General features: G+C 38.5%; 1 protein-coding gene across 1 annotated transcript in view; it reads right to left on the reverse strand.

Annotated features, from left to right (window-relative positions):
* SP100 (SP100 nuclear body protein) overlaps nt 1-16,791 on the reverse strand; it is a 121,930-nt gene that overhangs the window by 45,192 nt on the left and 59,947 nt on the right. The window contains exon 18 of the mRNA XM_017889516.1: nt 1,782-1,826. Coding sequence (XP_017745005.1) covers nt 1,782-1,826 — 45 coding nt within the window. The remainder of the gene's footprint in view (nt 1-1,781; nt 1,827-16,791) is intronic.

A 16,791-nucleotide genomic window follows, 5' to 3' on the forward strand; every position in this document is an offset into this window, starting at 1 on the left:
TTTGAAAAGTAAGTAGAAGGAATAAATGTGATTTCTGCTTAGACTTAACAAATCCAAGTATTTTAGTAAAATAGTTAAGGTAGAGAGGCTTCCATAGAAACCAGTAAAAACGTGAAGGAAGAAACATCTTAGACCTGGGTAAGTACAAACTGGAATATAACCAAGACGACAGATAGGTACAGAAATAAAAATGACAGCGATGCTGGAAATATTACATGTATATACTTATTTATAGTAGAGTTATATTTAAAGTTAGTTATATTTGAAAATAGTTATATCATTTACATAAACATATGTATCTATGTTTATGAGTGACAGACAGAAATAATCAGAAATCGTGGGAAAAAATATATCCAAATATGCTTTAGCTCTAGAGGAAAAAGTGCTGCCATCTCTACAGTGCCATATCAACTTGCCAGAAATATTTTACAAGATGTAAAAAAAAAAAAAATTAAATAAGGTATGCAAGAGAAACATAAGTAGAATGGGAGAGGGAAGGAAATAAAGGAGAGACAAAGACGAGAAGGAAAAGGAGGAATGCAATAAACATAAAATCCACAAGATCTGATGAAGAGAATGGAGTGTCACATCTTTTTTATTTTCAAGTGCGCAGTGCAGCATACGCTCTGATTGAGTTTGGTTCACTGCCTGTAACATCAGCATTTTGGGAGGCCGAGGCAGGTGGATCACCTGAGATCAGGAGTTCAAGACTAGCCTGGCCAACATGGCGAAACCGTGTCTTTACTAAAAATACAAAAATTCGCCTGTAATCCCAGCTACTAGGGAGGCTGAGGCAGGAGAATTGCTTGAACCTGGGAGGCAGAGGTTGCAGTGAGCTGAGATCGTAGTACTGTACTCCAGCCTGGGTGACAGGGGAAGGCTCCATCTCAAAAAAGAAAATAAATAAATAAATAAAATAAAATAACCCCGTGTTTCTCAGGCTTCGATCTGATGTGGCACCAGTACTCTGGCTTCCATGTAATTGATTCAAATTCTCTCTGTCTGTTTCTTCATGTTCTGTCCCGGACTGTATTAGTTACAACACACCTTTCTAACACTTCCTCCTGTTGCCTCATTTCCTAATCAGGCCTGGCATGTCTCTGCCCACATAGCTCTGTAATGCCTCTCAGCTTCCAGCTCCTGTGCTTGCCAAAGAGTCTCAGGTGACAAAAAGGCTGGATCTGAATCAATGGAGAGTCCGAGTTTTCCTCTTTATTTAAGGGAATCAGTGACTTTGGAGGCAAACATGAAGGGCAAGTAGGCATATTGCTATTTGTCACCCATAATCATTCCTTCTTCCATAAGAATAGACTTACAGCTGAACCGAAGACTGCCTGGCCAGCGTTTACATTTCTCAGCCTCACTTTGCAGCTAGCTCTCACCATGTAACCAAGTTTTGGCCAATGGGATGTTGGCAGAAGACTTCTGAGTCTTTCCATTAAAATAAACAAATGGCTGGTTCTTTTGTCAGTTTTTTTTTTCTTTCCCACTGGTTGGGAGACAATGTCAACCAGATCAGCCCTTGTGGACCCACAGTTGGAAACTTCATGTCAAGGAAGGCAGATTGCCTACCACTTCTGGGCTCTTAGATTATTTGTTTTAAGCCACTGTATTTTGGGATCTGTTTGTTACAATGACTCAGCTGGTACTCTAAATAATCCATTGGGTCTGAAGCTACCATGGCCCATAGGAGATTTTGAGGCTGCAGCAAGGATGGGGTCTGGCAGGAAGAACAGGACCACAGCGAGTTCAAAGGAGTAAATCCCCACATTTCTTCTTACCTCTTTGGAGACCATTTGCTTTAAATATATGTTTTCTCTTTTTTCCTGCACACAGAAAAGAAAGAAAATAATCCTCTATAACTATAAACAAAGATTTGCACACTTTTTATGTCAATAGTTTCCAAGTATTTAATTTTGTTTTCCTTCCACTTTTGTGGGGCTAAGTCCTCGGCTACCAACATCCCATCTTGGTTGTTGTCACACAGAAACCATTAACCACAAAGCAACCTGTTTTCACACAGTGTTAGTCATTTACACTATGCTTGTACATATCCATATGTGGTCTTATCATTCACAATAAAGAAAGATTTTAAAGTAGCTGAAATCAAGCAGAAGGTGACAGAAGGTGACAGGAGCAGCAGAAGAGTACCAGGAGGGTCAAACAATAGTAGGTCTAAGAAATCACCAGTGATGGCCGGGCACAGTGGCTTGTGCCTGGAATCCTAGCACTTTGGGAGGCCAAGGTGGGTGGATCACTTGTAGGCCAGGAGTTTGAGACCAGCCTGACCAACATGGCAAAATCCTATCTCTACTAAAAATACAAAAATTAGCCTGGAGTGGTGCCATGCACCTGTAGTCCCAGCTACTTGGGAGGCCGAGGCAGGGCAATTGCTTGAACCTGGAAGGAGGAGATTGCAGTGAGCTGTGATGGTGCCACTGCACTTCAGTCTGGGCGATAGAGCAAGACTCCATCTCAAAAAATATAAATAAATAAATAAATATAAAAAAAGAAAGAAATTACCAGTGAAGCCCACTTCGTGGAATTCAGAGGCATGCTTTGAATAGCTAAGGCTGTAATTGTGTTTATAACAGCCAGAACTTGAGAAATAAGTAGAAAAAAAATCAGAGAAATGAAGACAAATTTAGAAGAAAAATAAAGGAGATTAGGCGTTTCAGAAATTAAAGTGAAGGACACATATTACAGAAACAGGAAAAGGAAACAAGAAATTTTAAGAATGATTAGACAAAACAAGCTGGGCGCAGTGGCTCACCCCTGTAATCTTAGCACTTTGGGAGGCTGGGGCAGGTGGATCACCTGAGCTCAGGAGTTTGAGACCAGCCTGGCCAACATGGCGAAACCCCGTCTCTCCTACAAATAAAAAAATTAGCTGGCATGATGGCACATGCCTGTAGTCCCAGCTACTTGGGAGGCTGAGGCAGGAGAATCACTTGAACCTGGGAGGTGGAGGTTGCAGTGATCTGAGATGACTCCACTGCACTCCAGCCTGGGTGACAGAGTGAGACACTGTTTCAAAAATAAAATAGCATAAAATAAAAATTAGAGAGAAAATAATCAATGTAAGTGAACAAATTATTGGAGTTCCCAAAGCAGAAAATCAAAATAATAGAAGAAATACTTGATGAAAAAAGTGTGAAATTATAATATAAATTAAAATGTATACATCAAAAGTACCTATCTCTTCACCCTGTCACAGGGAAATTGATCCAAAATAGCCAACACCGAGATATATTTCCAACACATTTATTGGACTTTAAAGATAAATAAATAATTGAATGGGCAGTGTAGGCAAAAAGTTATTTTCAAGGGAGACTTATTGGCCACAAAATTTTCCACACCAACTTTTAATGCCACAGGAAAGTGGAGAAAAACCTGTAAGATATTTCTAGAAATAAAGAATGAGCAAACTATTTTTCAGGTATAAATAACACAAATTTGAACAGAAAAATTCTTGGAATGTAGTTTCTGAGTCCTCATTACTAGAAGATATACTTCAGCAAACTAAGGTAGAGCTGAAAATTCTGGCAAAAGGACCAAAATAAAAGTGGGCAGTACGGTGACAGATGAGAATATGAAGTGCATATGCTCTGGCAATATAGAAATAGTATAATAACAAAAAATATGAGGGGAAGGGTTAGGTGCAGTGGCTCATGCCTGTAACCCCAGCACTTTGGGAAGCATAGGTGGAAAGATCACTTGAAGCCAGAATTTTGAGACCAGCTTGGGCGACCTAGCAAGACCTCGTCTCTACAAAAAATTTGAAAGAATTAGCAAGCTATGGTGGTGCACACCTGCAGTCCTAACTGCTCAGGAGGCTGAGGTAAGAGGATCACTGGAGCCCAGGAGTTAGAGGTTGCAGCTAATATTGCACCACTGCCCTCTAGCATAGGTGACAGAGTGAGACCCTGTCTCAGACAAAACAAAACAAAACAAAACAAAACAAACAAACAAAAAACAGGGAGGAGAGAGCAAAAATAGGCTGTAGAGCAAGTTCTTTGTTTATTTTAAAGGTAGGAGTCCAAAAGTATTGTGTAGACAAATCCAAGAGTGGATGTAAAGCAAGGTTAATGGCTGAAAGGTAAACATGGTAATGTCATGGCCTAAAATTGGGTGAGACAGGAAAAAGACTGGACAATGGAATGGCACACAGGCTGATTTTATAAATCTGGGTGGGACACTAAAGGGTACTGTCTAAAATAGAGCACCAAAGGAATCATATAAAGGTAATCCTAAAAGTAATCACTGGAACAAAATGCAAACCTTCTTTAAATTGGAAGTATACACTCCTAACCACTGAGAAAATACGAAATGAGTGTGGGCTGCTTACCCATTCATTTATTTCAAGGGAAAGACTCAGAGGTGGCTCACATATCTTCTGCTCATATGCCATTGGCTAGAACCTAATGACATGATCACAGTGAACTGTGAGGAAGGCTGAAAGTATAGTGATATGGTTTGGCTCTGTGTCTCCACCCAAATCTCAAGTCGAATTGTAATCCCCATGTGTTGGGGGAGGGGCCTGGTGGAAGGTGATTGGATCACAGGGGCAGATTTTCACCTTGCTGATCTTATGATAGTGAGTTCTCACAAGATCTGGTGGTTTAAAAATGTGGCACTTCAGCAGCCAGCACTGGAACTCACAACTGCCTAAAACGCTAAGTTCCCTTGGCAGGGGAAGGGTAGCATCCATCTCTACAGCTCCAGGCCATGCTTTTCCTTAGCTGGAGCCAGGGAGACTGGACGGCTTGGTCCCAAGACGTATCCCCCAAAGCCCAACACACTGGCTGTGGCCTACTGCAGCCAGAGTGCCTCTTTAGGTCTGACCCTGACTCATCCTTCCTCACTGGATGGGGCTTCCCTGCAGGAACTCCAATAACTCCAGCCAGAGGCTCAGGGACAGAACCCAGATCTCTTTGGGCCTGAGCCCATAGAGAAAAGGCCACAGTCTCCATGAACCAGCAGACTTAGCTTTTCCTCCTGGTAGTTCTGAGGAATCTGGGCAGCCCAGACACTTGGTTTCCCCCCAGCAAAGCACACCTCCTACACCAAGGAACAGTCATTGTGTTTCATTGAATAAAGCCTCCAAGAAATATGGGACTTTATAAAAAGACCAAAATTATGATTGATTGGAGTACCTGAAAGAGATGGGAAGAATGCACACAAGCTGGAAAACATACTTCAGGATATTATCTAGGAGAACTTCCCCAACCTAGCAAGGCAGGCCAACATGCAAATTCAGGAAATACAGAGAACACCACCTAGATACTCCATGAGAAGGTCAATTCCAAGACACATGATCATCAGATTCTCCAAGGTCCAAATGAAGGAAAGACCAGAGAGAAAGGCCAGGTCACCTACAAAGGGAAGCCCATCAGACTAAACAGTAGACCTTTCAACAGAAACTCTACAAGCCAGAAGAGATGGGGTGCCAATATTCATTATTCTTAAAGAAAAAAGTTTTCAATACAGAATTTCATATCCAGCCAAACTAAGCTCCATAAGTGAAGGAGAAATAAAATCCTTTTCAGACAAGCAAATGCTGAGGGATTTTGTTACTACTAGGCCTGCCTTGCAAGAGTTCCTGAAAGATGTGCTAAATAAATAAAGAAAAAGCCAGTACCAGCCGCTGCAAAACATACTAAAATATAAAGACCAATGACACTATGAAAAATCTGCATCAACTAGTGTGCAAAATAGCCAGATAGCATCTTGATGACAAGATCAAATTCATGCATAACAATACTAACCTTAAATGTAAATGGGCTAAATGCCCCAATTAAAAGACACAGCCTGGCGAATTGGATAAAGAGTCAAGACCCATTGGTGTGCTGTATTCAGGAGACCCATCTCACCTGCAAAGACACGCATAGGCTCAAAATAGGGGAATGGAGGAAAATTTACCAAGCAAATAGAAAGAAAAAATAAAAAAGAAGAGGTTGCAATCTTAGTTTCTGACAAAACAGACTTTAAACCAACAAAGATCAAAAAAGACAAAGAAGGGCATTACATAATGGCAAAGGGAAAAATTCAACAAGAAGAGCTAACTATTCTAAATATATATACACCCAATACAGGAGCACCCAGATTCATAAAACAAGTCCTTAGACTCCCACATAATAATAGTGGGAGACTGTAACACCCCACTGTCAATATCAGACAGATCAATGAGACAGAAAATTAAGGATATTCAGGACTTGAACTCAGTTGTGGATCAAGAAGACCTAATAGACATCTACAGAACTCTCCACCCCAAATCAACAGAATATATATTCTTTTCAGTGTCACATGGTACTTATTCTAAAATCGACCACATAATTGGAAGGAAAACACTCCTCAGCAAGTGCAAAGAACTGAAATCATAACAGACAGTCTCTCAGACCACAGCACAATCAAATTAGAACTCAGGACTAAGAAACTCACTCAAAACCACTCAATTACATGGAAATTGAACAACCTGCTCCTCAATGACTCCTGGGTAAATAATGAAATTAAGGCAGAAATCAGGAAGTTCTTTGAAACTAATGAGAACAAAAAGACAATGTACCAAAATCTCTGGGACACAGCTAAAGCAATATTAAGAGGGAAATTTATAGCACTAAATGCCCACGTCGGAAAGCTAGAAAGATCTAAAATCAATACCCTAACATCACAATTAAAAGAGCCAGAGAGACAAGAGCAAACTAATCCAAAAAACCAGGAGCTGGTTATTTGAAAAAATTACCAAAATAGATAGACTGCTAGATAGGCTAATAAAGAAGAAAAGAGAGAAGAATCAAATAGACACAATAAAAAATGATAAAGGGGATATCACCACTGACCCCACAGAAGTACAAACTACCATCAGAGAGTACTACAAACACCTCTACACAAACTAGAAAATCTAGAAGAAATGGATAAATTCCTGGAAACATACACCCTCCCAAGACTAAACCAGGAAGAAATCGAATCCCTGAATAGACCAATAGCAAGTTCTGAAATTGAGGCAGTAATTAACAGTCCACCAACCAAATAAAGCCCAGGACCAGACTGATTCACAGCTGAATTCTACCAGAGGTACAAAGAGTAGCTGGTACCTTTCCTTCTGAAACAATTTCCTTCTGAAATCCAAACAATTGAAAATGAGTGACTCCTCCCTAATTCATTTTATGAAGCCAGCATCATCCTGATACCAAAACCTGGCAGAGACACAGTAAAAAAAGGAAACTTCCATCCAATATCCCTGATGAACATCGATGCAAGAATTCTCAATAAAATACTGGCAAACTGAATCCAGCAGCACATTAAAAAACTTATCCATCATGATCAAGTTGGCTTCATCCCTGGGATGCAAGGCTGGTTCAACATATGTAGATCAATAAATGTAATCCATCACACAAACAGAACCAAAGACAAAAACCACATGATTATCTCAATAGATGCAGAAAAGGTCTTTNAAGACAAAACCACATGATTATCTCAATAGATGCAGAAAAGGTCTTTGAAAAAATTCAACATCCCTTCCTGTTAAAAACTCTTGGCCAGGCGTGGTGGCTCACACCTGTAATCCCAGCACTTTGGGAGGCCAAGGCAGGTGGATCATGAGGTCAGGAGATTGAGACCATCCTGGCTAACATGGTGAAACACTGTCTCTACTAAAATTACAAAAAATGAGCTGGGCGTGGTGGCGGGCACCTGTAGTCCCAGCTACTTGGGAGGCTGAGGCAGGAGAATGGTGTGAACCCGGGAGGTGGAGCCTGCAGTGAGCCGAGATCATGCCACTGCACTCCAGCCTGGGCCACAGAGCGAGACTCCGTCTCAAACAACAACAACAAAAACCCAAACAAAAAACAAAAAAACTCTCAATACACTAGGTATTGATGAGACATACCTCCAAATAATAAGAGCTATTTATGACAAACCCACAGCCAATATCATACTGAATGGGCAAAAGCTGGAAGCCTTCCCTTTGAAAACCGGCCCAGGACAAGGATGCCCTCTCTCACCACTCCCGTTCAACATAGTACTGGAAGTTCCGGCAAGAGAAAGAAATAAAGAGTATTCAAATAGGGAGAGAGGAAGTCAGATTGTCTATACTTGCAGAAGACATGACTTTATATTCAGAAAACCCCATCATCTGAGCCTCAAAATTCCTTAAACTGATAAGGAATGTCAGCAAAATCTCAGGATACAAAATCAATGTGCAAAAATCACAAGCATTCCTTTACACCATCAATAGGCAAGCAGAGAGCCAAATCATGAATGAACTCCCATTCACAATCGCTACAAAAAGAATAAAATACCTAGGAATACAGCTAACAAAGGATATGAAGGACCTCTTCAAGGAGAACTGCAAACCACTGCTCAAGGAAATAAAAGAGGACACAAACAAACGAAAAAACATTCCAACCTCATGGATAGGAAGAATCAATATAATGAAAATGACCATACTGCCCAAAGTAATTTATAGATTAAAAGCCATTCCCATCAAACTACCATTGACATTCTTCACAGAATTAGAAAAGACTACTTTGAATTTCATATGGAATCAAGGAAGACCCCGTACAGCCAAGACAATCCTAAGCAAAAAGAACAAAGCTGGAGGCATCACCCTAGCTGACTTCAAATTATACTACAGGGCTACAGTAACCAAAACACCAAGGTACTGGTACCAAAACAGACACGTAGACCAATGGAACAGAACAGAGACCTCAGAAATAACACCACACATCTATAACCATCTGATCTTTGACACCCCTGACAAAGACAAGTAATGGGCAAGGGATCTCCTATTTAATAAATGGTGCTGGGAAAACTGGCTAGCCATATGTAGAAAACTGAAACTGGACCCTTTCCTTATGCCTTATACAAAAATTAACTCAGGATGGATTAAAGACTTAAAATGTATAACCCAAAGCCATAAAAACCCTAGAAGAAAACATAGGCAAAACATTGAGGACACAGGCATGGACAAAGGCTTCAGGACGAAAACGCCCAAAGCAATTGAAACAAAAACCACAACTGACAAATGGGATCTAATTAAACTAAAGAGCTTCTGCACAGCAAAAGAAATGATCATCAGAACGAACAGGCAGTCTACAGAATGTGAGAAAATTTTTGCAATCTATCCATCTGACAAAGGTCTAATATCCAGAATTTACAAGGAACTTAAACAAATTTACAAGAAAAAAACAACACCATCAAAAAGTGGGCAAAGGATATGAAAAGACATTTCTCAAAAGAAGACATTTATGTGGCCAAAAAACATACAAAAATAAGCTCAACATCACTGAACATTAGAGAAATGCAAATCAAAACCACAATGAGTTACCATCTCACACCAGTCAGAATGGCAATTATTAAAAAGTCAAGAAACAACAGATGCTGGTGAGGCTGTGAATAAATAGGAACACTTTTACACTGTTGGTGGGAATGTAAATTAGTTCAACCATTGTAGAAGACAGTGGCGATTCCTCAAAGACCTAGAAACAGAAATATCATTTGAACCAGCAATCCCATTACTGTGTATATACCCAAAGGAATATAAATCATTCTATTATAAAGATACATGCATATATATGGTCACTGCAGCGCTATTCACAATAGCAAAGACATGGAATCAACCCAAATGCCTATCAGTGATAGACTGGATAAAGAAAATACACACATACGCCATGGAATACTATGCAGCCATGAAAAGGAATGAGATCACGTCCTTTGTAGGGACATGAATGGAGCTGAAGCCATTATTCTCAGCAAACTAACACAGGAACAGAAAACCGAACACCACAGGTTCTCGCTTATAAGTGGGAGCTGAACAGTGAGAACACATGGACACAGGGAGAAGAACAACACACTCTGGGGCCTCTGTGGGTGTGTGGGGGGAAGGGAGAGCATCAGGATAAATAGCTAATGCATGTGGGACTTAACACTAGGTGGTGGGTAGATAGGTGCAGCAAACCATCATGACATACGTTTACCTATGCAACCAACCTGCACATCCTGCACATGTATCCTGGAACCTAAAATAAAATTAAAAATAAAATCAACACAATTTGATTATTTATTCCACTGATGAGGAATGTTTGGATTGCTTCTAATTTTTGGCAAGTGAAGCTGTATAACCATTTGTCAAAAGGTTGTTTTGTGAAGATACGTTTTTATTTCACTTAAATAAATACCTATGAGTGAAATTTCTGGGTCGAAAGTAATTGTATGTTTAACTTTATAAGAAATTGTCAAGACATTTTCCTTAGTGGCGATACCACTTTGCATTTACACTGGTCCTGCATCATTGTCAACACCTGGTATTAACACATATAATTTTGTTGTTGTGTGTGTTTTCATCATTCTAATAGATGAGTAGTGGAATACTATCTTGCTTTTAATTTGTATTTCTTTAATGACTAATAATGTTGAGCATATTTTCATGTGTGTATTTCCCATCTGTGTATTTTCTTTGGTGAAGTGTTTATTCAAATCTGTTGCTTATTTTTATTGGGTTTTCTTATTGTTAAGTTTTGAGGCTTCTTCATTTGCAAACCTTTTCTCTGAGCTTGTGGCTTGTCTTTTTATTTTCTTAACGTTTTCCACAAACTAAATATTTTTAACTTTCATGAAGCCGTTTAATCCTATTTTTCTTTTATGCATTATGTGTTTAGTATTGTGTCTAAGCAGTCATTTCCTAATCCAAGATCTCAAAGATTTTGTCCTATTGTTTTGCATTAGTTTTACACTTTAAATATAGGTCTGTGGTCCCTTTTGAGTCAACTTTTGTGTGAAGTATACAGAGCATGTTAAGGTTTAATCTTTTAAATAGGGATGACTAAATGACCCAGTACCATTTGTGGAAAAGATTCTCCTTTCTCCATTGAATTGTTTTTGCATTTTTCTCAAAAGTCAGCTGCACTTTTGTGTAGAGGTCTATAACTTGACTCTCTAGTCTGTTCCATTGATTTATGTGCCCATTCTTTTGGTAATACCACACTGGTTCATTACTATAGCTTCAAAATGAAATTTAAATCAGATACTTTGAATACTCTGAATTTGTCTTTCTTTTCTAATTACTGACTATTCTAGTTCCTTTAATTGTCCATATAAATTTTATGTCTTTTTACTTTTAATCAATCTATGTCATTTTATTTAAGATATCTTTTTGTAGGTAGCTTGTGGTTGAATTTTTTAAATTCATTTTGATAATCTGTATTATAATTGGTGTGTTTAGACTACTAACATTAATGTTATTTTATCATCAGGTTAAGTCAACCGTTTTATTACTTTGCCATTTTTGTTTTTAGGATTTTTATTTATCTGTTCTCACTTTCCCATTCTTCTTTTGGGTATTTGAATATTTAGAAGCGTTACATTTTACTTATTAATTGATTTTTGGTTAATATCACTTTGTATTGCTTTTTAATGGTTTCTCTAGGAATTAAAATATACATGCCTAAGTTTTTATAGTCTTCTTAGAGTTAATATTTTACCACTTCATCTAAAACATAGAGGTCTTACAACCTCATAGGCCTCTTCTCTTTTGCCCTATAATTTCCAAGTGTGTTATATCTATATACATGAAACTCTCTCCCTAGATAATGGTATAATTTTTATTATACCCATGAAATATGTATTTTAAAATGTTAAAGATATAAACATGTATTACATTTTCCAACCTGTTTACCATTTGTGTTGCTCCTCTTTCATACCTGAAGTTCCATGTTTTCCTCTGGTATTATTTTCTTCACTTGAAAATTTTTATTTAGTATTTATTTTAGGGAAGAACCATGGAGACAAATCCTCCTAATTTTCTTCATCTGAGAATGTCTCTTTTTTTCTTCCAGCACCTCCCCCATGGCTACTTTCCATATAGCACACGTATGTTTATTGCAGCACTATTTGCAATAGCATAGCCATGGATCCAAACCAGATGCCCATCAATGATAGACTGGATAAAGAAAATGTGGTACATATACACCATGGAATACCATGCAGCCGTAAAAAGGAATGAGATCATGTGCTTTGCAGGGACATGGATGAAGCTGGAAGCAATCATCCTTAGCAAACTGACCAGGAACAGAAAACCAAACACTGTATGTTCTCACTCACAAGTGGGAGTTGAACAATGAGAACACATGGACACAGGGAGAGGAACACACTAGGGCCTGTTGTGGGGTGGGAGTTGAGGGGAGTGAACCTAGAGGATGGGTCAGTAAGTATAGCAAACCGCCATGACACATGTATACCTATGTAACAAACCTGCACATTCCGCACATGTACCCCAGAACTTAAAAAACAAACAAACAAACAAACGCCTGTAATGCCAGCACTTTGGGAGGCTGAGGTGGGCGGATCACGAGGTCAGGAGATCGAGACCATCCTGGCTAACAGGGTGAAACCCTGTCTCTACTAAAACTACAAAAAATGAGCCGGGCATGGTGGTGCACTCCTGTAGTCCCAGCTACTCGGGAGGCTGAGGCAGGAGAATGGCGTGAACCCGGGAGGCAGAGCTTGCAGTGAGCCGCGATAGTGGCACTGCACTCCAGCCTGTGACAGAGCGAGACTCCATCTCAAAAAAAACAGAAAAACAAAAAAACAAATCAACAAACAAAAAAACTGTGGCACTTCCCTTTAGCTCACCCTCTCTCCTGGGTTGCCATGGTAAGATGTGCTTGCTTCCCCTTCACCTTCTGCTGCGATTCTAAGTTTCCTGAGGCCTCCCAGCCGTGTGGAACTGTGAATCAATTAAACCTCTTTATCAAAATAAATTACCCAGTCTCAGGTAGTTCTTTATAACAGTGTGAGAATAGACTAATACAGATAGTCTCAGCTAGGTAGCCACTAACTAGTTGTAACCACTAGAAGAAAAGTGCAAATATTCCTTAGTATCAGAAGTACACACATGCACATAAAATGCATAGAAGACAGAATGCAGAGTGTTGACTTAAAGAAAGTCCAAATCCCTAGACTATATAACATAAAGCAATGTGACTAAAACAAGATCAAACATTTTGGTTCTATCAATAAAAGTAAATGGGCTTAACTCACTTATTTAAAAAAGAAATTTTGAGAGATTTAACTACAAAGTAAAAACCAAGATTTTATCATGCATGAAAGACTCATTTAAAAACATATAAAACATTGAAAATAAATATATAGGCAAACATCTATTCAGTATACATCAGTAAAAGAAATCAGGGACCATGTAATTCAGACCAAAAAGTTTTAAGCAAGTAGAAATTATAGGAGATGCAATAAGAAATGGGTAAAACACACTATTGATAGAAGACTTTATTTTTGCTTCTTTTAGCCCATAAGAGATCAGTGTAGAAAACGGAAAAAGATGGAAGACCCAAGTGATTTGTTTAACAGGATCAGTATGATTGATACATGTTGAACTCCGTAGCCAGAAAATAGAGTATACACATTTTCCCCACCCTCTCTTAAATAACTGTGTCAAAGAGGAAATACAAATCCAAATTGTGGGCTATTTAGCAAATAACAATAATAAAAAACATTGCCTATGAGAAGCTATGGAAGATTGTTAATACAGTGCCCAAAGGGAGGGGAAAAGTCTTAGCTGGGCATGCTAGCTCATGCCTGTCCTCCAGCTACTTGGGAGGCTAAGATGGGTGTATCATTTGAGGCCAGGAGTTCAGGACTAGCCTAGGCAACATAGTGATACCCCATCTCTAAAATAAAATAAAATAATAAAATAAAATAAAATAAAATAAAATAAAATAGTGAGACATGATGCCATGTGCCTGTAACCCAGCTACCTGGGAGATTGAAATGGGAAGATCACTTAAGCTGAGGAGTTCAAGGCTGTAGTGAGCTATGATTACACCACTGCACTCCAGCCTGAGTGACAGACCAGGATCTCTATCTCTAAAAACAACCAAACCAAACCAATAAATAGCCTTAAATAATAAACCAGTGGGGGGAAAAAAAAGACACCAGTTGAATTAAACATCTGCCTCAGAAAAGTTAGAACAAGTACAAAAAAGGAAAGCAGATAATATGATTATATACCTGGAAAACCCAAGAGAAGCAATTAAAAATATACTGTCATAATAGGAAAAGTTAGTAAGTTTCAAAATTAAGATATACAAATGAGTAGCTTTCCTATATGGGAGTAAAAACCAGTTAAAAGATATAATGCAAGGGAAGACCTCATTTATAATAGCAGGAAAGCACACTGCCACCAAAGCTCAGACTAAACGTAAAGAAAGTCTGCATCACCCACCCACATGCAGGAAATAAATATAAAAGCTCCACTGAAGGCCCAGAGGACTCTTGAACAAATGGATCATCATGGCGTGTTCTTGGAGAGGCAGTCTAGCATCATAAAGATGGGAGTTCTCCCTATGTTTATTTATAAATTGAACAGAATCCCACTAAAAGTACCAATCGATTTTTAAAAAGTTGAGTAAAGCTAATTGACACACAATCTTCATTATTCACAGATTCCATATCTGCAAATTTGTCTATTAGTTCAAATTTATGGGAACCCTCAAATCAATACGCATGGCACTTCCCTGGTCATTGGCCGACATGCAGTGTGGCAAATTATTTGAGTCACCTATGCATGCTCTTAGCTGAGGTCAAACAAGGTGGTGCTTTGCCTTCTTCTTTCAGCTTTCACACTGTAAGCAGGAGTCCGTTTGTGGTCTATTTAGTGCCACTTTTTTCTGTGTGTTTTTGTGCTTTTTGTTGGTAATTTCACGATATAAAGTGACACCCAAGTATAATGCTGAAGAGTTGTCTAGTGTTCCTAAGTACAAGAAGGCTGTGACGTTGGAGAGAAAGTACATGTGTGAGATAAGCTTTGTTCAAGGCATGAGTTATAGTGCTATTGGATATGAGTTCAATAGTAATGAATCAATGTGATATTGCATAAGGTGTCCTTATACAGAAACATATATAAAACAAGGTGATGTATTGATCAGTTGATGAAAATATGACTAGAGGCTTCCAAAAACCTTATTCTGTATTTCTACTAGAAGCAATGGTCCAATATTTGCTAAGTCTGTGTTCATGGTGACTTTATAGAAAATAACTACCAGGAATAATGAGAATTGACTGTATATGTGTATATGAATACATACACACACATATCTGTATTTTCAGAATCTACCCACTTTTGAATGCTTCCACTGCTACCCACCGTCACCCTTCTGAGATCATTGCAATAGCCTCCTTACTCCTGTCCCATTCTTGCCCTCCTAAAGTCTATTATCCATGTAGAATCCAGAGCATGTCCTCAAAACATAATTCAGATTATATTCTCCAGCTCAAAACTCTCTGATGTCTCCTCTTACTTAAGAATTCAAAGTCTTTGCCATGGCCTATAAGTTCTATATACCTCTGAGAAACTACTTTCCACCCAACCCCTCTCTACCTCTCCAGCCAGTGGCCTCCTTGCCATTCCCTAAAGGACCATGTATAGTCCTCTCTCAGGCCTTTGCAACTGAGGTTTTCTCTGCCTCAGCTCCATGGCTTAGTCCCTCATTGCATTTAGATCTTGAGTTACATGCAGCTTGTTAGCAAGGCTCTCCTTGAACACCCTACATAAAGTGGCACATTTCTGTCACTCTACAACTCCATTATTCTTTATTTTTCTTTATAAGATTGTCACTATCTGAAATATTATGCACTTATTTGTGTATTGTCTGTATACCCTGAGTAGAATGTAAGCTTGATGAGATTTTTCTCACTTCTTTATCCCTATCGAGTAGCATTGGAAATAAAGATTTGCTGAATAAATGAATAAAGGGTCAAAAAAGGAAAGAATAAATAGTGAGATATCTCTATGTTCATGAATAGAAATGGTTTATATTTTAGAGACATCAGTTCTCTCCACATTTATTCTATGCAATTTCAATAAAAATTCAACAGGGTTTTCAAGGGTTGACAAAATGATATTAAAAGTTATAAGAATGATAAAATGGCTATAATAGGCAAGACAATTTTGAAAGAGAAAAAAGTTGAGAGAACTTACCCTACCTGATATTAATATGTTACAAAATTATAGTACTTAGTAGAGTGTGATATATATTGATGCAGAATAGATACGGCAGTGGATACATATGTATGTATATATGTTTCTGGGCTTTCTAGCATCAAGCTGCCATTTACATATACAAATATGTAATGCTATGTGTGACATGCTATGTGTGACATTACACATCAGTGGAGAAGCTAGGACAATTGGTTATCCATGTTGGAAAAAATTAGACCCTTACATTATGCCACACTAAAAAAAAATCAATTCCAAAAGAATTAAATATCCAAGTGAGAAAAGAAATAAGAATGTCTCCACCTAATATTCCCAAAAGCAAATCTTGAGATAGGGTTTTGTTTTCAGTAGGTTTATTTTGAAGTAATCACAAGGATTAGGAGTGAGGAACTAGGAAGAGGGAAAGGCTGAGAAGGGAAGCCAACTGGGCTGGTCACCAGTGTGGTCAACTGAGCCTCACTCTTACTGGGGACTCTCTGAAGAACTATAATGAATGATCCTCAGGCTGCCCATCTTAGGAATGGAAGCGAGAGTATTTATTCACTGGATCTGACTTTATTGGTCAAGATGTTCAATGAAGTAAGAAAATATGAAAATATCTTGGTAACCTGAGATTAGGGCAAGATTTCTTAAACAAGATTAGGAAACATAATTATAAAGGATAATACAGACCAATTACACAAGGATAAAATATTCTGTATATCAAAACTTACAATCAAGTGAAAAGACAGTTCAAAAGGTGATATCAAAGAAGCTGGGGAGTTTTAAGAAATGGAGATCAG

Source organism: Rhinopithecus bieti, unplaced genomic scaffold (assembly GCF_001698545.2).
Source record: "Rhinopithecus bieti isolate Rb0 unplaced genomic scaffold, ASM169854v2 scaffold_19546, whole genome shotgun sequence".
Classification (NCBI taxonomy): Eukaryota; Metazoa; Chordata; class Mammalia; order Primates; family Cercopithecidae; genus Rhinopithecus; species Rhinopithecus bieti.